We start from the raw sequence: 21,184 nt of genomic DNA on the forward strand, positions 1-21,184 counted from the left end.
ATTCTCTAAAAAGAAGTATCCCAGAAACAGTTTCAGAAGCTGTTAGAATTTTCTAGAATTCAGGTGTTTGAAAGTATTGAGAATTGTGAACAAGAAAAGAGTAGTCTTTTTCTAGACTGTCAGAGGCAAACATACTGAACTTTTATCACAAGGGTAATGCAAGAGAAACATGGGCCATATTCAAGAACAGGCCAAATGTATCTTCAAGGAAACTGATGAGGCATTTCATTAAACATGAAAGCATTATCTTTCAAGCAGAGATGAATGACCAAGTAGGGAAGAGTAAACTGAAAGGAGTCTCCTCAAATGTAACCTGAATATTTCTTCATTCAACTCTGCTAGTTTACATTTTGAAAACTGCTTATGGGGCGCCTGGGTGGTAAAGTCAGTTAAGCGTCTGACTTCGGCTCAGGTCACGATCTCACAGTCCGTGAGTTCGAGCCCTGTGTCGGGCTCTGTGCTGACAGCTCAGAGCCTGGAGCCTGTTTCAGATTCTGTGTCTCCCTCTCTCTCTGACCCTCCCCCGTTCATGCTCTGTCTCAAAACTAAATAAAATGTTAATTTTTTTTTAAATTAGAAAAAAAGAAAACTGCTTAGGAAGGGTTTTGCAAGGATGTGTGAAAACACAAACACCCGTAGCTAACTAATGGTCTTCTTCCATTTAGGATGGTGAATGGACTGAGCCCAGAATAGGGGATGGCAAAGGAAGTTAGCCCCAGAAAAGATGTACCATCTCTCTATGTAAACTCACCCTAAGACTCCCTTCTTTCTTTCCCAACACTACCAATTTTCTTTAGTGAAAGTTCTTGTGTATCGCCTCCATTTTCCTACTATACATTTGTCAATTCTTATGTCTCGTTTCTACCACTAAAGCTCCATAGAAGCCACACTCATAAAAGGCCAACAGTGAGAAACTAAATGACAAATCTAGTAGCTTTGTTTTTCTGGAATTGTTCATTTTCCTTTCTCTACTAGCTGTATGCCACTATCTCGCAAGGATCTACCCTTAGTTCCTTTCCATTTTCTCATGATGTCACCACTATTCTAATTTAGGGCTTACAAACCTGTCATCCCCTTCATGAAACACTCTGGCCCCAGATATTCATATGGCTGCCTCTTTTCTGTCAGGGAGATCTGAACTCAACTGCCAGATCCAACCACCCAATCTAAGAAACATTGCCTTGCCATAGCAATCAATATTTATTAAATTACTGTAATTACATTTCATCAAATTACATATCACTGTCAAATTATTTTGTTAATTTCTCTTTTTCTCCGTTAATCACTTCTCTCTTTCCACTAGAATTTAGCGGTTTTATCTTTCTGGTTAAGTGACGTAGCCTCAGAAGTTAGCACAGTGCCTGGCACATGAGAGACATTTGATTACTATCTATTGAATAAATGAATGAAATTTATCTACTCCAGTGGTTTAAACTACCATCTCTATGTAAATAGTCTAAGAAATTTAGTTGAGCCCTGTTTTCCCAACTGTCAATTGGTATTTCTTGCTGTTTTTCACATACCTCTAGTTGGAAAACCAACAGCTCTAATTCAACATGATAAAACCACCTGCTTTTCCGAATTGCCCTCTTCCTGACTTTACCTAGTAACCCCGGCTCAGTATCTTTCCTCAATCTTTTGCCCACTCAAAAAACTCAACTAATCATAAAATTTCCACCTGTTTATTCTTCCCTTCTCTTTTTTCTGTGGTCATTTAAGTTTAGACTCTTACCTAGTTTAGATTCTCACTCCTTATTGAAGTTATTATAATAGCCTTCTAACTAAACTTCCTGTGCCATAACTAATTTTCTTCACATGTTGAATCCTACTTATCTGCAAAGCTCATACTAAACACCTGTTGAATGAAATCTTTCACAGCGTCCTTGACTAGAAATGTTCTCTTGACTCTCCATGATTCGATCTGGTACTTTTCGCATGACCTATCAGAATTTCACCTTGGTTACAATTACTTCTGTGTTATATAGCACGGAAGTAGCTGATTAAGCTTTTTCAGATCAAAGTTTTTTGTTTGTTTGATTACTTTGTATTTTGCTTTTTATTTATTCATGTGGGGTGGGAAGAAAGGCTTTTATTGGACTTTGTGTGCCTAGGAGAGTGACCTATGAATAGCAGGCAAAACAATGCCTCAGGAATTTGTATCTCAGGCTCTTACTCACCTGTTCTTGTTGCTGTTTGGCCAGCTCCATTTGCTGGCGCTGTTTCTCAATCTGAGATGCAGCCAGTTTCTTCTGCTCATCGTGGGCAGCCAATAGCTGCTCTCGCAGACTGGTCAGTTGATTGATCATACCCATGAGCTGCCTCTCTTTCTCAGCTAGGCTTTCAGGAGTCCCTGAAAATAACATAGCAATAAAATATACAAGAAAAGGGAAATGAGGAGAGAGTGATTTTTCAATGACAATGATTCTCTTGTATAAGAACTATTCTAAATGTAAGGTATATACCTACTATATACCTATATACACAAGCATATACCTACTTTGGATTTTTCACTAAACAGTGAAAAGTAATGGCTAATTCCCCTTTATAAAATATCAGAATGAACAAATATTTTGATTGTTTTTATGTATGATAAGTAATCATCCATAGCTTTTGATTTTACAAGTAAATAAAAAAATGTCTGGGTGAGCATCTACTATTGTAATGTTCTATGCTGGGATCTGACAGAAATAAAAAGAAGCCTAAAGCACAGCTCCTGGTCCTAAGTAGTTTTTTGTTTGTTTGTTTGTTTTGTTTTTTAATCAACTTAAAGAGGCAAGACAAAAACATGAACATTTAAGAACCATAGTTATTAAGAGATCAAGTTATTATTATCAGCAATACGATTCTCCTTTTCTCAAAAAAGAATCTTAAAGAGTTGGAACCAAGGAATTCTACATGAAAAAGGGGGAAGATATCTATTAGCCAATATAATTTTAGACAGTTTTCTCATCTGCCACTCAGAGGCTTTCTTCAAAAATAGCATATCGTTAGCAGATAAAATATTCAAGATTGAGAATATAAATTTAGGCTATCATGAGGTAATGAAATATGGTGGGAAAACTAAGAGATCATAACATAGCCACCCAAGATTATAGTTAATTCAAGACTTGGAGAAGAAGTCACAGCAGTCATTTAAGAATAAATAACATGCTCTGGATATTTAAAACATGCAATGAATGTTCTTCGACAGGTTAAAATACTGATTTGATGCACCAGAAAAGTGAGCGGTTCACCGAAACAGGAACAATATCACTTTTAGATGTTCTTTTCAAATTCACCAGATAGACAGGACCCCTATGGTAAAGTACTCGCAGTAGGAGAGAACATACTTTTTAATTACAATTTTCACTTTAATATAAGACACTAAGCACTAGTTTAATAATGCATTTGCCACCTGTATATGTAATTAGATAGAAGGATCTGTTACAACTCAGTCACCCTTCCCCATCCCACTGTATTTCTCTCTAACAATTTATGCTGAAGATGCCTGTGCCTTTTAGGAAATAGTAGCTATCATTAGTGGCTTATAATTTTCATATGCCCATTTGGAATGGAAAAAGTTTCTAATGTAATTTAGGGCTAGAGAATAAATATCTAGAAAAGAAATTATGAATGAACAGAAGTCAAGAAGCATGCATTGCATTCCTTATGATTAGTACCTAGCATTACTCAGGGCAGGTGCCCAATAAATTGTTGCTAATAATTTATTATACTTCAGATATTTGGGTTCTACTGAACAGCTGAACACTTATTCTAAGAATAACAATATAACTGTTGCAATTAGAATTCTAATAATAAATAATCTAAATATATACTGGGACATTTTTTTAAAGAAAATATTCAAGTGACGGTAAGATATACATCTTCACATGTCATCAGTAAAGAGAAATACATGGCTACCACATTTCTAGGAATACATACTAGGAAAAGTAATACATAGCAGGCCTTAGAATCCTCATTATCTGCAAAGATAATTTCACTTATAAAAATCTAGCCCAGGAAATTATAAGAAATTAAGTATTAAAAAGTGTTTTATATGAAATATTAGAAACAATCTCAATTTCAAATGGGAATAATCAAATAATTATGAACACCCAGATCATAGAGTATTTTGCATCCATGAACAAACTTTGTTAGAGAATATTTAATGAGCTTTTTCATGATATAAAGCTAGGTCAGGGGCACTTGGGTGGCTCGGTCAGTTAAGCATCCAACTTCAGTTCAGGTCATGATCACAGTTAGTGGGTTTGAGCCCTGTGTTGGGCTCTGTGCTGATAGCTCAGAGACTGGAGCCTGCTTTGGATTCTGTGTCTCCCTCTCTCTCTGTCCCTCCCCCACCTCAAAAATAAAAATAAACATTAAAATAATTTTTAAACTAGGTCAAAAAACTGGGTAACAATAAAACATATGTGAAAAGGCAACCTACTCAATGGGAGAAAATTATATATCTGATAGAAGGTTATATATCCAAAATAAATAAAGAATTCATACAACTCAACAGCAAACAAAACACTTAACTAAAATCCAATCCAACTAAAAATGGGCAGAGAATATAAACATTTTTCCAAAGAAGACATAGGGAAGGTCAACAGGTACATGAAAAGATGCTCAACATCACTAATCATCAGGGAAATGCAAATCAAAACTACAGTGAGAGATCATCTCACACCTGATAGAATGGCTGTTATTAAAAAGACAAGAAATAAGCGTTGGCAAGGATGTGGAAAAAAGGGGACTCTGTGCACTGTTGGTGGTAGTGTAGACTGGTGTGACTACTATGGAAAATAGTATGAATGTTTCTCAAAAAATTAAAAGTAGAACTATCATATGATCTAGCAATTCCACTTCTGGGTATTTATGCAAAGAAAACTAACACACTGACTTGAAGAGCTATATGAACCCTCATGTTTATGGCAATGGTTTTTACAATAGCCATGATATAAAGACAGCCTATGTCCATTGACAGGTGAGTGGATGAACACACGCACGCACACACACACACACACACACACACACTGGAATATTATTAAGCGATAAAAAATGAATAAAATCTTGTCATTTGTGAAAATATGAATGGAGCTTAAGAGCATTATACTATGTGAACTAAGTCAGACAGAGAAAGACAAACACCATATGATCTAACTTATATGTGGTATCTGAAATAAAAAGAGAAACAAGAAACCAATCTCATAAATTTGGAAAACAGATTGGTAGTTGCTAGAGGCAGGGGTATGGGGTGAGTGAAATAGGTGAAAGGGGTCAAAATGTACAAAGTTCCAGTTATAAAATAAACAAGTCATGGGGATGTCATGGTGACTATAGCTAATAATACTGTACTGCATATTTGAAAGTTGCTAAGAAAGTAAATCTTAAAAGTTCTCATCACAAGCAAACACTTTGGAACTGTGTATAGTGATGGATGTTAACCATACCTATGGTGGTGGTTATTTTGGAATACACACAAATATTGCATCCTTATGTTGTACACCTGAAACTAATAGAATATTGTATGTCAACTGTACCTCAATTAAAATAAAGAAAACATTGTATAAATATCTCAGTGTATGCGCATATCTATATTTATAGAAAAAAAAGACTGGAAGAAAATTATATATTAATGGCTATTTCTAGGTGATGGAATTATAAGCCATTTTAATATTTTTATTTTTTTAAGAAAATCTTCTATAATTTTATTATTATTTACATACTTAGAAAACCTAGAAAAATGTATTTCATGTAAATATGTGGAGATATAACTTAAAAGTCTAAGGTGACATAACCATTTTCATAAGTGGTGTAATACAATGGGTAAAGAAATATACTTGTTTGTTGATGAGTATAAACAAATATCATTTTGGCATTCAGTATATGAAATATTAACAAAACTCTTTTGTCTTCACTTTGTCAGATTCAATGCTTCTCAGATACACACTGTTTATTTTAAACTCTCTGAGTCTTACAATGGATACTGTCTCAGAGTCAATGAAATATTAAGATTTATGCCTACCCCGAGTTTGTCCTCAGGCCATAGTAACTTACTTTTACATGCAGAACAGGTATCTCTGAGTGTAGATTTCAGGCGTTTTTTTTGTGGTTTTTTTTTTAATGTTTATTTTATTTTTGAGAGAGAGAGAGAGAGAGAGGGAGAGAGAGATAGTGCAGGGGTGAGACAGAGAGGGAGACACAGAATCTGAAGCAGGCTCTAGGCTCTGAGCTGTCAGCACATGAGCCTGAAACAGGGCTTGAACCCATGACCTGAGCCAAAGTCGGATGCCCAACCGACCCAGCTATCCAGGCACCCTTAGATCTCAGTTTTAAAATTCAGTATGTATAAGGTGAGACTCCATTTTTAAAAAATTTTTAAAAACATCATTACTCAACATTCTTAGCTAGAAATATTAACGTCATCCTCAATTTGCTTCTCAACTACCCATCCTCCTGTATGTATTATATCAACAAATCATAATAATGTTTTCTCAAAATAGCCTGTTTCAGTTTTACTTTTAATTAGTTAACTGTTATTTCTTCATTATTATTATGTTCACATGACTAAATAATCAATAATTATAAAAGGGTATATAGTGAAAGGTCTCCTCTGAATACTGTTCCTTCTAAGGTAACCACAATTACTATTATTATCCTAGTCTTGTAAATGAAGATTTAACCATATACCAGAATATTTCTGCACTAATTTACCAGGGCTGTCATAACAGATGGGATGGCTTGAACAGAAATTTGTATTTATTGGCTAGAAGTCCAGAACTAAGGTGTCAGCAGGGTTGGTTCCTTCTGAGGGCTGTAAGGGAAGGAGCTGCCCCAGATCTTTCTCTTTGGCTTGTAGATGGCCATCTTCTTCCTGTGTCTTCACATCATCACTCTCTCTGTACACTTCCATGTCCAAATTTCCTTTTCTTTTAAGGACAGCCATCATATTGGATTTAGGTCCACCCTAATGGCCCCATTTTAACTTAATTACCTCTGTACAGACCTTATCTCCAAGTGCAGCCACATTCTGAGATACTAGAAGTTAGAGCTCTAACACATGAATTTTTAGAGGGACACAATTTGACCCACACAATTTACTTTACATAAAGGATACCATAGTGTAAATTGCTGCCCTACGGTATGTAGGAAGAGTTCTTGTTCCAGCCTCCCTTCCCCATCTCCACTGACATTTCTCATCAAGTTTTTTATAAATTGTTTTGACAAACTTTTAATAGAACTTCTTTTTTCCCGCTACAAGTTTATCCTCAAATCTGGTGCCAAAATTACCTTCCTAGAAAAACAAATCTACTCATATCACTCCTATTTAAACACTTCCATTAGTTCCCTATTGTCTTTGGAATAAAATGTCAACTCATTCTTAAGAATGAAGGTCCTAGGGCACCTGGGGGTGGCTCAGTCAGTTAAGCATTAGACTCTTGATTTCAGCTCAAGTCATGATCTCATGATTCATGGGAATGAGCTCCATGTTGGGCTCCATACTAACAGCACGGAGCCTGCTTAGGATTCTCTCTCCTTCTTCCTCTTCCCCTCTCCCTTGCATATGCTCGTGCATGCTGTCTCTCTCAAAAATAAGTGAACTTAAGAAAAAGATGAATAAGGTCCTTCTAATTATGATCCAACCTTCTCACTTTTGTTTGTGCATCCTAGGTTCTAGCCATAGTGACTTTTGTACCATTACCCACAAAGTCAATACCTTAACCTCAGCCCTTCCTTCCCTAACATTAATTCTTCATGTTCCAGATCATATGTCTTGTTCTTTAAGACTCTTATCCTGATTCTCATTGATAACAGTTGTTCCCTTCTTTTGGAATCCACACAGTGGATATCTTTACTATACTCCTTAATCATTGTATTATAAATCTGATTTTAACATTTGTACCCTAAAGTTAGCAGAGATAGCTGTGATGGCAACAGTTATAAATGACCAACTTTTATGCCCTCATATGCCTGGCATGTAGCAAATCATCTAAAATTTTAATGAGTAAGTCACTTTGCTTTAAACCACTCTCAGGTTTAGGAATGCCATATAGCCAAGAGAATAAGGAGATGTATTATCTTACATGAGTTACACAGATGTTCTGGTTTTGGTTTAAGAGAGTTGAGCTAAGGAACTTGAGCTTTTGCAAAAGAAGTTTTCTCCACTTTTATAAAAGTACTATGTTCAGATGGTGTAAGCCCTATAGTTTCATCTCTAAATTATAATAATCTTCATAATAATTATCTCCCAGTGGGTGGGGAGGGTCCAATAAGTGGTCTATGAGTATTGGAGAAACTAGTAAGAGTCACAAAACATCCTGGACTTTAAATATGTGTGTGTGTGTGTGTGTGTGTGTGTGCACGCACGCACAAACATCACTGAAAAATCCACAGGGCTCCCAAACAAAAAGACAAACTACTGTTTCTTCACTTAGATTAAGATTTGTAAGAGTCATACAAGTATATAACACAATGGGGACACAAATCCTGTATCTATGAGTTCATGTTTGTGTGTCACTGATAGTAATTTATTTTCATGTTTCATTTCTTTGCACTCTAATGTGTTTTATCTATGCTAGTCCTGCTTCGATTCCCTTAGAATGAAGGATCACTGATGTAAGAGGCAAAAAAAAAAATTCAGTTCAGTTCTTCCTACTGCCTAGAAACTACAGACATGGTAATCATTTGACTCATTGCTATAGTGCTATAGGTTCCACAGAAGTACAGGTCAGAACATTCCTTAATGTAATGTGACACAAGTCATGAAGGAGGGGAACCAGATTGTCACCCCCCTCTCAGTAAGAGATATCACTATCCATATATTGCTATATTCTTTTGTCTGCCTCATTTTCCATATCTAACTCACTGGAATCCCATCAACCCTAGAACATATAAATTAGCCCATGAATCTTTATTTCCAGTACAACCTCTTGCTTCAGGCCATCAGTATTTCTCACCTTCACTACTGCAATAGTTTTCTAACCATTCTACCTGCTTCCACTTCTTCTCCTATGAAAAGCTATTCTCCAAGCAAAAGTTCAGTGATCCATTTAGAAAGGTAAGCCAGATCATGTCACAGAGCTGTATAAAAACATTTCATCGCTTTATACTCCATATAAAATAAAATCCAAACTCTTTACCCTTAAAAAGCCCTGAATGCTCTAGCTCTTACCTTCTTTGGCAACATCTCTTCCATTTCTCTTTTATAAAAATGCTTCAGTCACATGGCCTTCTTCGAGTGCCTCCAATACCAATACACAAAGATGCTCCCACCTTAGGATCTTTGCACTCCAATTGTTTCCCATGGAAAACTCTGCTCCTAGATTAAGATTTCTCAGTCTTGGCATTGATGATATTTTGGACTAGACCATTATTTTTCTGGGGAGCTGTGTGCTATAGCATGTCTGGCTAGATGCTAGTAGCACTTCCCACCTAGTTATAACAACCAAAAATGTCTCCAGACAATGCCAAATTTCCCCTGGTAGAGAACCACTTCAAATGACAGACTTTTCTCTTTCATTCATTTTGCACATACCCACAGAGTTCCTTCAATGCCCTTCAATGCCCCTATTCTAGGTGTTGGGGACACTACAGTGTCTACACCAGAAAAAATGTCTGCTTCAGAGAGCTGACATTTAAATGGAAAAGATAATAAACAAATAAACTCAGATCCAACCAGAAGTAATATAAATGCCAACTTCTCAGACTGCCTACGCCAAACACTGAAATTAAGGAAGACACCATCTCACTTTCCATCACATCACTTAATTTTTATTCTGTTCATAGTAGTTAATACCATAGGTTGAATTGTATTGATATAGTTATTTATTTATTGAATCTTCCATAGAGAATAAGCTTTAAGACAGCAGAATGCTAGTTTGTTTTGTTCAATGCTGGATACTCAGAATCTATAGAGTAATGCCTACCACAACATAGACATTTTATAACAACTTCTTAAATGAATAAAGCAAAGTTCATAAGAAAAGAGAAAAATCCTTGATTGACTGATAATGTACAATTCTATGCACAAGGAAAACCCTCATCAGGATTACTCAAATTAAAAATGGTCTTGAATACATTTGAACTAATAAGAAAAAAATCTGTGGAAGCTGATATTTCTCCAATATTGTTTTCTTCCACTCAAATAAAATGGACATATGGTTTGAAATAAAATGATCAAACTCAAAGTAAATTGCTAGGAGTTATTACCCAAATACAGTAAATGTAAGAGTAAACTCACTCAAGAAGAAGGGAAAGGGCCTGGAATTTTGACACTAAAAATAAACTGGGGATTATTGTTTCTTCCTTCAAAAAACTTACCAGAAATGTAATTCTTTGTTTCAAAGTATAGTCAATTTTTGCCAGATTTTTTTTCCTTTAATAATTGGTGCTTCTTAGATTATCAGTGTTATAACTTGGACAGGATTTTACTTGGTTTAATTTTTTTAATGTTAATATTGTTGCTTTCAACTGGTATTGTACTTGAAGGATCTAAAAACCATTTGTTGTCCTGCCTTTAAAATTTCTGTCTAGGGGCACCTGGGTGGCTCAGTCGGTTGAGTGTCCGACTTCGGCTCAGGTCATGATCTCACGGTCTGTGAGTTCGAGCCCCGCGTCGGGCTCTGTGCTGACAGCTCAGAGCCTGGAGCCTGCTTCAGATTCTGTGTCTCCCTCTCTCTCTCCCCCTCCCCTGCTCATGCTTTGTCTCTTTCTGTCTCAAAAATAAATAAAAAACATTAAAAAAATTAAAAAAAAATTTCTGTCTAATGAAAGAGCCTCTACTATACTATACGCTTTAGAAGGGTAGAAATCTGTCTACTCTACTTGCTACCATTATATCTCCAAAACACAGCACATGACAAGACAGATAGGAATATCTGTTGAATGACCTAAAAATATAATGAATAAAAACTAACTTAAGTTAGTCTAAATTTACAACTAAAGCTTCTTTCAGTGGTGCTCTTATTGAACAAGAGAGAAAAGGCACACTCCTTCATCAAAGGCATTAGTCGCATCATTCCAATTCATTAAAGGAGCATTTGTTAGGTGATCCAACTTATAAACATCTATGAATTGGTCTTTTTCATCAAGAACAAGTTTAATCAAACTTTGATAAAGTTTATCTACATACACTTTACTGCTATGTAGATAACTGAGAGGTTGGATTCAATTAAAATTATACAAGGAATAACATTATTTATTATATGACAGAATAAACTGATTCTATTATACACTGTTAATACTATAAATACTCTTAATTTATAGATTTCTATAACTGTTTTGAAAAAACAGTGTTTTGTGTTTTGAGTGTGTGTGTGTGTGTGTTTTGTTTTGTTTCTGGTTTTTTGTTTTTTGTTTTTTTTGCTGCTTCAATATCTTAAAAAGTAGGCTTTGGCTTGGATTTAAATATTCTACTATAGAAAGCTTTCAGTTTTAAAGGCAACTGACATAAGAGTGAAATGGAACACTTGACAAGTAGCTATGATCTTTACTGTTCTTTTTTTTTTTTAATTTTTTTTAACATTTTTATTTATTATTGAGACAGAGAGAGACAGAGCATGAATGGGGGAGGGGCAGAGAGAGAGGGAGACACAGAATCGGAAGCAGGCTCCAGGCTCTGAGCCATCAGCCCAGAGCCAGACGCGGGGCTCGAACCCACAGACTGCGAGATCGTGACCTGAGCCGAAGTCGGACGCTTAACCGACTGAGCCACCCAGGCGCCCCATGATCTTTACTGTTCTTATCCTATGTTGGATGTTTTGCTACCGAGATATGACATAAACAAGATGTGTGCGTCATCATTTTTGTAGTGAAAGCAAGCATCGTTCTTATTTCTTTGTAATTCCATACTATTTATTACAAATATTTACCTTCTGAGATTGTAATTTTACAAACTTTCCCTATGATTATCCCATCCACTTACTTGGATATTATATAAAAGAAGTAAAAAAAAAATTGTTTTTTAAATCACATCCAACTTGCCACATTACAGACTTTAACATAGCCAATAAAAATCTTTTCAAAACATGGCATTTTTAAATTGTCATTCATTCATCAAGTGCAAACTGGATCCCTAAGTTTGGACTAATGGTAAGCTAGGTAGTACACAAGGGCAAGGTAAATGCATAAATAGGCTAACAATACAAAACAGCTGTGTGGGCTGGGGACTGATCTGCACTGAGAACAGCATCACTGCATCTAAGGGTGCTGCATCCAGCTGTATGGGGGCTGGAAATGTTTTCAAGTTTTAAAGGATTTTAGAGATCATCCATGCCAACTTTACTGAAGAGAGACCATCCAGCCTCATGCAAAGAACACCGGCTTCGAAGACAGGCAGGAATAGGGTCACATCTTGACTCTGTCACAGTTAAAGTATGTGGTTTTGGATAAGTGATCTCTCTTTCTCTCTCTCCCTCTCTCTCTGCGAGTCTCAATTTATTCCTATGTAAACTGGGAATGAAATGTCTCTGTCATTTTGTAAGGAATAATGTTTACAGTGTGCCTGTATATAGATGGGCATGTAATCAATAGTAACCTGCAACTGTTTTTAAATGAGCAGATAAGGCAATAAACCAAAAGAGTTAAACTGATTTCCACAAGTTCTGGGAACAATCAGGGCAACATGATACCAACTTTTTGGCTACACTATGCTTCCCCAGTTAAGAGAAATGGTCGTTTAAAAAGAGGAAAAGTTTCTGGATTAATTCCATCATTTAATAATCTGGCTGGTGTAAGCTTTGGAGTCCATATCTATAAGAAAAAAATAATGTTCTTAAAATTATTTTAATTTTAGAATCTTCACTTCCATTGCACAAATGAATTTTTATTAAGTGAATGAATGTTATTTTTAAATGAGAGAAAAAAAAGGTTGAGGAAATCATATTTTTATTTTCAAATATAGAATCCAGATTAAATATGTAAGATTATCTGTTTAAAACATGCATTATTAAGTACCTGCTTTGAAAGATATGTAAAACTTCCTAAGACAGAAATCAACGAGATCCAGTGTCTGACCATTCTCTTCCCATTGTTGGCTATGTTTACACACTGGCATAAAGACTCTGGCATTCTGGGGCAGAGCAAGTCAGTGATGTGCAGAAAACATGAAGTCACTTTTTGCTTTTACGGACATTGCCAAATTTATTTCAGAAACTTATATGCTGCACAGCACTAGTCTTTCTTCGTTTCTTACAAAGTGGTTTTTACAAAAAGGGAAAACATTACTCATAAGCAACTACAGAGGAACTATAAAACAAACTCACTAGATTAAAACCATTAAATATTTACTTTATTTAGAAGTGCATGACTATATGTGCCTTCTTTATGGCTCACTCTTGCATGGAACAAATTTCAGATACAACAGTTCCCTTAATAAATAATATTTCCAACCCCCTTATAAAAATGTACAGATATATTTTTTAGCTGAATGTACAAATGACATAAGTCACCAAGTTACTATTAGCAAAGCATGCAATTCTTAAATAGTTTTTTTTTTTTGATTTTAAAAGAATGGGTTTAAAACAACTTTCAAAGTGATACAAACCCTTACATGTCTAAATACTGGCATTATAGTTTCCATGTTTCAAACTTACAAACTCTAAGGATCTCTTTATTTATTACCTGGGATCTGATTCCTTTCCCACACCTGCTTGTTCACAAATTGTCTAACGTTATTTAAACAGAATTATCTCTTTCAAGCCACATACTGAATCCACCTATCTCTTTTATCTCCAAATGTGATGTCACCTAACAGAGGATCTACTTTAACCCACGTGTTGCATCTAAAAATTATGTATTTATCATGAGTTCTAAGAGGCCAAAATATTGCTGAATGGCTTATTTCCTTGAATCTATTACTGGCATTCTAGAGCTGTCTGGTGTTTGCCTTTATGTCCCATCTTCTAGAAAGAACGAAATTATAGCTTTCAAAAGAGCCAATTTTTTATTATACCAACTGCAGCTGGCATTTTTCATAATACAGGATACAACACTTTGCCAGCCAAATTAATGCATTCTGAGCAGGGTGAGAAAGGGTCTAACCAGGGATACCAATGGGAAAGAAACCGGGCTTTAACGAATTCTTCATACAAGGCTGGTAAAGAAACTGATTTGGGCTTATCTGAGTGACCTAGCCAGAAAAACCTCTCAAACAGTGCCCTGCTCTTATAACTTCACCAAGAAAGAACTATTTGAGAGAATTTTGCATGCAGATTTTTTTGGTTGCAATTCTACAAAAAAAAAAAAAAAAAAAAAATTAAGTCTGTAACATACAAATCCTGCAATGACTTTATTGAAAACCAAATGCTCTGTTTAGATTAGTCAAAGCTGCCCTGGATCCCCAGATACTGCTCTGTTTAGATTAGTCAAAGCTGCCCTGGATCCCCAGATACTGTCCTCAGGTGAAGTGCCAATGCATTGACCTTCAGTGTAATGGAATTTCATGCTAGCTAAAACAACGCGTGACACTCGTGGTTGCCAACGGGAGTGCAAGCGCTGTTTTTCTTTTTTTTTTCTCTTCTCAGCAACTACAAGGCTATAGGAGATATTCCTTCACCTTTCTCACCACTGTTACTCTGTGCTTCTGCTACAGATAACAACAACAACAAAAACCATAAGCTGACCAGCCATACTATATCAATGACTGGAGAAGAAATAAGTCATTTTTTCAGGCAGCTAATCAATTTATATACATACATTGTTAGCCAAGTTGTTTTTTGGTTTTTTTTTTTTTTTTTTGTCAAACTGTTTTGGTCCGCAAAACTGGATCTAGTGTCCTTGTTGTATGTTTTTTAGAGGATTGTTTCTAATGTAACTTTAAAACCTAATCACTTCACATTTCCAAAGTACCAGACCATAAAAATGGAATAAATTCTAACAGGCAAAATAACCTAACATGAAAAATAATTTCATGCTCTTAGAAGTGGGTGACCTTTACTAACCCGCATTGTTTCTTGAAGAATGATATTGACTTTAAGTGGGTATGACAACTATTTATTGATAGCTAAAATATCCAAACCAAATGCTATTTATTTCTCTTATTTTTAGAAGTTTATCATTTTAACTTTTTAAATAGTAAGAGCAAGAAACACTTCTTTGAACTTTGCCAAGCTGTAATATTAATCTTTGTCCAAATGCTCTGAAAGAATTCACGTGCAGCAACTTGAAGGTTAGCATTTAGGAATGGAGCTCTGTCCTCATCTGGCTATAATTTTAGATATTCAAGAATGGGCGCACATGTGCATGCAGACACACACACACACACTCATTTACTCACACATTTTCTGCAACTATTAAAAGTTAAATGGGGTGCCTGGGGGTCTCAGTCAGTTAAACATCCAATTTTAGCTCAGGTCATGATCTCGCGGTTTGTAGGATGGAGCCCCACATTGGGCTCTGTGCTGACAGCTCAGAGCTCAGAGCCTGCTTCAGATTTTGCATCTCCCTCTCTCACTGCCCCTCTCCTGTTCATGGTCTGTCTGTCTGTATCTCTCTCTCAAAAACAAACATTAGGGGCGCCTGGGTGGCTCAGTCGGTTAAGCGGCAGACTTCGGCTTGGGTCATGATCTCGCAGTCCGTGAGTTTGAGCCCCGCGTCGGGCTCTGTGCTGACAGCTCAGAGCCTGGAGCCTGTTTCAGATACTGTGTCTCCCTCTCTCTGACCCTCCCCCGCTCATGCTTTGTCTCTCTCTGTCTCAAAAATAAATAAACGTTAAAAAAAATTAATAAAAAAAAAACCAAACATTAAAATTTTTTACAAAGTTAAATCAAAACTGACCAGTGTAAACAGAGGAGAAAAGTTTCAATCCACAAGACTTGGTAAATACTGTAAAGGCTGTAAATGTCCTAACATATGCAAGAGTCTATCAAATATATTATTCAAAATTATCATTCATAAATCATCTAATAATTGAATATGTGCATATTCAGATTTAAAAAAGCTCACCCTTATTCTTCCCTATCCCAACCCAAAACAGTGTGCACGTACATGAGACTTACACCTTTATTTGCTTCATTAAAAAAAAAAAATGCTGCAAACAGCAAAGCCATTGTTCTCCCATAACTTCTGAGGTGGCATGAAAACCACATTCCTGGGCATGGCATAATCAGAGTGTCTGACCCCCCAAACACCATTAAGTCAAATTCATTTACCCCCAGAGGGCTATACACTATTGTATCCTTTCCACTTTCTAGCCACCTAAGAACAATGGATAGTAATTGCAACTGTCACGGGCAGTCAGTAGGAAAAGTAAGCCAGTGCTATTTTCCCAGTTTTCTGCCAAACCTATCCAAGCACCTAATAACCATGCCCCCCAACAGAAGAAAGGTCTACAGTTGCTTTTAAAATGCATTGGAAAACAGCTTTTTGAACAGAACACAGGACAATAACCAAACTTATGCTCTGAATGTGAAGCTTTAAAAAACTCAAAATTAAAGACGGAAACTTCTTTTGACTGAACTGCAGCTTCCTGAACCAAGCCCACAGGCAAGCCTGGAAGAATAGCTGAGCTGCTTTTCTCTAAGCTTATCATCACTGCTGTGGCTGCTTTTAAGTTCGACTTGTGAAGAAAACTAGGGAGGGAAAAATGTTTGTCCTCCAATGGAATGAGATCACAAGGCTTGGAACAGGCGGTCTTCTCTGCTATATGCTCAGTTATCACCTCGGTCAGAGGAGAATAAAGAACCTTGGGAGAACACATTCTACGTCTCAGGTGTAAATGGGTTAAAAGCCAACATAATAATATAAAGGATCTGTGGCCTAGGAAAAGAAATTCCTCTGTTCTGTTTAAACTCTGTCTTCAAGCTCTTTAAGGCATATTAATTGCTATCTGTTTGAATTTGATTCCATGATAGATTTTGGTTACTGATTTTGTTGATTAGCCCTCATTCATTCTCTCACCACCAAGTCATACTTGATCATAACCTGAATATATTTAAACTTCAAATACAATAGATAAGAAGTGAAATACTCAGTCAAACATTTTCTGGAAGTTTCAAAATGCTGAGATGCTAGTGTCCTGCCTTTCTGCGGGATGCTGCGAGGTCATAGAGCCATAAGAAAGACAATTGCCTTTTTCATTGGGAGAACACGTGCGCATACATACATATGCAAAAAAGTTATTTATACACATATTTCTACATGTATATTAATATAAATCTGGTGATATTTAAATATATATTCAGCTTCTACAAAAAAACCATATAGTGTAATATACAACTAAATATTTTAATATTGATGAATAAGTATTTTTTTCTCAAGATTAATCCTTTAGAACTCAGAATCAAGTGTGCTACTGGCAACAGACAGAAAACCATAGATTGCCTACCATGCTCTGAGAAAACACACTTTGAAATTAACTGAAATGATCATTTAACTATTTTTATATGGGAAATTAAGTCCTTTCCCACTGCTATTAGTAAAAGTTTATTAAGATATGAATATTCAGTATCATCTGAGGTTCGTCTAGACTTTTTCTTAGTTGTGTTCAATGTCTGATTCAAATAAAAACAAACAAAAAATGTTGCTCTTGTTAGTACAATACAACCTTTTATTAAGCTTTCTCCATTCACCATGTCTGGTTTTAAATGTAAATTATGTACCTTCACACTTCTAACAGTAGAATGTATACACTCATCGCATCATATGCAGTTTTTAACCCTGATATAAATACATTCCCACTGACAAGGTGAATCATTTAATTTTTTTTTAATGATGAAAACCAAAGCCTTTTGAAGATACAGGGGTTTAGTCTGTTAAAATAGCATTCCATTTATCAATAAAGCACAAAGAGAAAGTCAGAGTCCTGACACGTCCACGTTCAAGCTAGGGAAAAGAAACACCAAAGACAGAATGCATGAGGCAGAAGAGGGAGCAGCACTTTTCACTGTTAATGTTTCTAAACATAAACTTCATTTCAGTACATTTTGGATCAAAATAATTGTCAATATGTTACCTTTTATTTCACCAAAGTTCCCTGATCCCATTGCAAGAAGTTTGTCTTTCCAGTCCTTTGAGAGTAGCTTTTCGATACTGGGGGTTTCTAAGGAAAGGAAAAAAAAAAATGTAAGCAAATCAACATGACTGTCTTTACAATGCAGCTCATTAAAAGTCTATCTGCTAAAAATAAGGCCATCCCTATCTGGGCCCCAGTTCATAATGACTTCATCAACAAACTGATAACAGGGGGGGAAAAAAAGAATGTGTTTTGTCACCTGCTGTTTCAAAATCATTAGCTTTTTCCTCTTGCGGAACAAAGCCCTACTAATTCTTTATGACAATGGGTACATATAAACCTGCAGTTCATTGTTTTTCAATTTGGTGAACAAATTCCTGCTATAATAGATGCTTGTCAATTTCAGGGTGTTAGTCTGCAGTCAAAAAATAATTATGTTGATAAAATGCAGGGGGAAAAAAGGCAAAGAATTAGCTCTTAAATCTGCTACATGTAATTATATCCCTCTGTGTGTTTACAATTACATCCACTTTATAATATGTGTTTAACATCATATGGTGGTAAGCACACTGTGGAAAGATTTGCCAGTACCATGAACATTAAAAAAAAAAAAAAAAAGTTCGTACAAAAGAAGCTTTACAAAGATTGCAAAATCTACCAAAGTGAGTAATGCTTACAATGGAAACCTATTATTTGCTTATTTCAGATTTGTATCACATTCTTTGAAAATGCCCACTGTTGAGACAGGGCACATATATTTTAAAGAGCAAGGTTATGCTTTAGTCCGTTTTTTTGTTTCTATATATCACATGGTTTTTGACCTCTTCTTTTGTGTTGAATTTTAATGTATAAGTAAACATAAATGCTAATAAAACTCCCAAACATTAAACTCAATTCCAAACAATGTAATTGTATATTCTTGTCAGCATTTAGATGGGTACACAATTACAATGGCTTTCAATCCCACGATTAGCACTGCATTCAGTTAGAAAATGGAGTGTACTAAAAGATAAGTGTCCCAGTATGCTCCATCTAAATAACAATACCCACACTTATTATCTAGATCTAAGACATACACTGCCATTCTCCACATTGGTGTTTATGTGTATTTGTGCTTGTTCAGACATTTGTTTACCCCCTACTAGGAGCATAAAGGGAGTACATGTTAACTTATCAAAGGGACCGTCTGGCCTAGAGACCATAAGATTATTAGAAACTGGTTCATTTTCCCCACAGTAAAATGCATTTTAAGGCATCATCATCATCTTTGGCTAATGCTATCTACTTTTCTTAGGCCCCCATCTTACAGCCATTGATTGTCAGAGTCACAAGGCCTGTGTGGAGTTTTCAACAAAGTGGAAGTGAAATTTCCTTGGAAAAACTGACAATATTGAATGCACTTATTTATTTATTTATTTATTTATTTATTTGCTTTTCTCAGATGTCAAAAGCTTATGGAAAATAAAATAGTGAAAAGCTCTGAGTGATTCACTGTTTTACATAGCCTATAGTCTATACATATGGTGAAAAATAGATATATGAAAAAATATACATAGACACACACATAAACACACCTACCACAACTACTGTGTACACATTTGTTATGGAATTTACTATGGAATGTTCAAAATGCATTGCTTCCTTTGTAACAAAATATCTCCATTTCTTACATTTAAGGAAGAAAGATCCTATAAAATTTACTTTTACTTTTTCTTAAAATATCCCTATTTCTGTACCATATTGTTTTGAAAATGATAATGACAATTCTGAGTAATAAAGTGGATTAAATCTCTACTGTAATCAATATTTCTATTCATTGAGGCCTTCAAAGTAACTTTAAAATACTTCTGCAAGGATTTCCAATGTTTCTACATTCCCAGTAAACACTTCATGAGTGAAATCATTTTTTAAACCTTATCAGAGTAGGTCAGACAAACACCACTGTTTCTTTTTTTCCAGCACTCCACAAAAATTCTTGAGTAGCATGTAAACAGGGCACAGCCAATACGGTATTTGCAATAGAGTACTGTCAGTCATTAAAAGCTAACAAACCTTTGCAAAGCAGGAATGCAGCAATAGAAATCCATTGTGCACTAACAATAGGCCCCTGAACCTCCCGGCACCAAAAGCAGACCATTTTACTTTTAAGGCTATTGTCTGCAAAGTCCATGACAAAGCTTTTCCCCTGCAGCTAGACAAAATATTCACTGTAGTGTGCTCAGAAAGAAACAGAAGTCTTCTGTCTAAGTTGCAGAGTTAAAGTAACAGCCGCCAGATTTCTGAAACCTGCAGAACATTCCTAGCCTCTTTATTAACTTACATAAAGATATAAGGCTCCTATACAGAGCCACTTTTTTTTCAAGTACCTTACTTTAAATGTACACTACAGAAAAATGAATAACTTCTTTAAGACCAAGTAATTTGAAAGATGTAAAATCAGAACATATCTAACTCAGAGTTTTCATGCCTGTGGATGAATAAAGTCACTAATATTTGCAATCTGGATGAGGCATATACTTTAAATTCAGATTTAATAAACATTTATTGAGCAGCCTATGTGCCAGGAACTATGTTAGATGCTTTTACCTGTCTGCATTCTCTCATTTAATCATAGCTGATACCTGAAGACTCAGATTGTTATTATATCCATCATACAGGTTAAAAAAAAAGCAAAAAGAAGAAAAGGACTTGTCTGAGGTTTCACGAAATGTAATAGGCAGAGTTGTTTTGAAGCAAGGTGTGTGTGTGTGTGTGTGTGTGTGTGTGTGTGCGCGCGCGTGCATGTGTGTGTGTGTGTGCGCGCGCAGGCGCGTGCGCCTTGCCTACAAATTCCTGACTCTTTTGTCAACAATGAAATGATAATGATAGCTACTATTTTGAGGGATAAGTGCTAAGCGGTGTACCAGGTCCTTTACATGTGGTATCTCAAACTTCTCATAATAATCTTCTGAATTAGATATTTCCCTAAGCTTTGGTTTCTTAAGTGGTAAACAATGCACCAATATCTAATTCAGAAGATTATTATGAGAACTTACCCATATGGAGCTAAGTTCAACTTACTGGATCTCAAAGTCAGGGGGACCAAAAGCATATCATTTCACCCACTTCACCTCTCTATCTAAACTACTATGAAATAAAGAGCTTTAAGCAAGTCCACATCAAGTATTCCTCCAACTGCTACTGTTCTAATTTGTCTCCATTGGTAGTTCATGAAGAAGCGGTAAGAAATGATTTCACAATGGATGGTAACAA

General features: G+C 35.8%; 1 protein-coding gene across 11 annotated transcripts in view; it reads right to left on the reverse strand.

The window, feature by feature from the left end:
• The window catches only part of SOX5 (SRY-box transcription factor 5), a 1,013,639-nt gene that overhangs the window by 207,960 nt on the left and 784,495 nt on the right, over window positions 1-21,184 (reverse strand). For all 11 annotated transcript variants that reach the window (XM_049627167.1, XM_049627170.1, XM_049627165.1 and 8 more), the window contains 2 exons: window positions 17,933-18,019; window positions 2,178-2,350 (listed from right to left, as the gene is read on the reverse strand). In XM_049627167.1, coding sequence (XP_049483124.1) covers window positions 2,178-2,350; window positions 17,933-18,019 — 260 coding nt within the window. The remainder of the gene's footprint in view (window positions 1-2,177; window positions 2,351-17,932; window positions 18,020-21,184) is intronic.

This window comes from Panthera uncia, chromosome B4 (assembly GCF_023721935.1).
Source record: "Panthera uncia isolate 11264 chromosome B4, Puncia_PCG_1.0, whole genome shotgun sequence".
Lineage (NCBI taxonomy): Eukaryota > Metazoa > Chordata > Mammalia > Carnivora > Felidae > Panthera > Panthera uncia.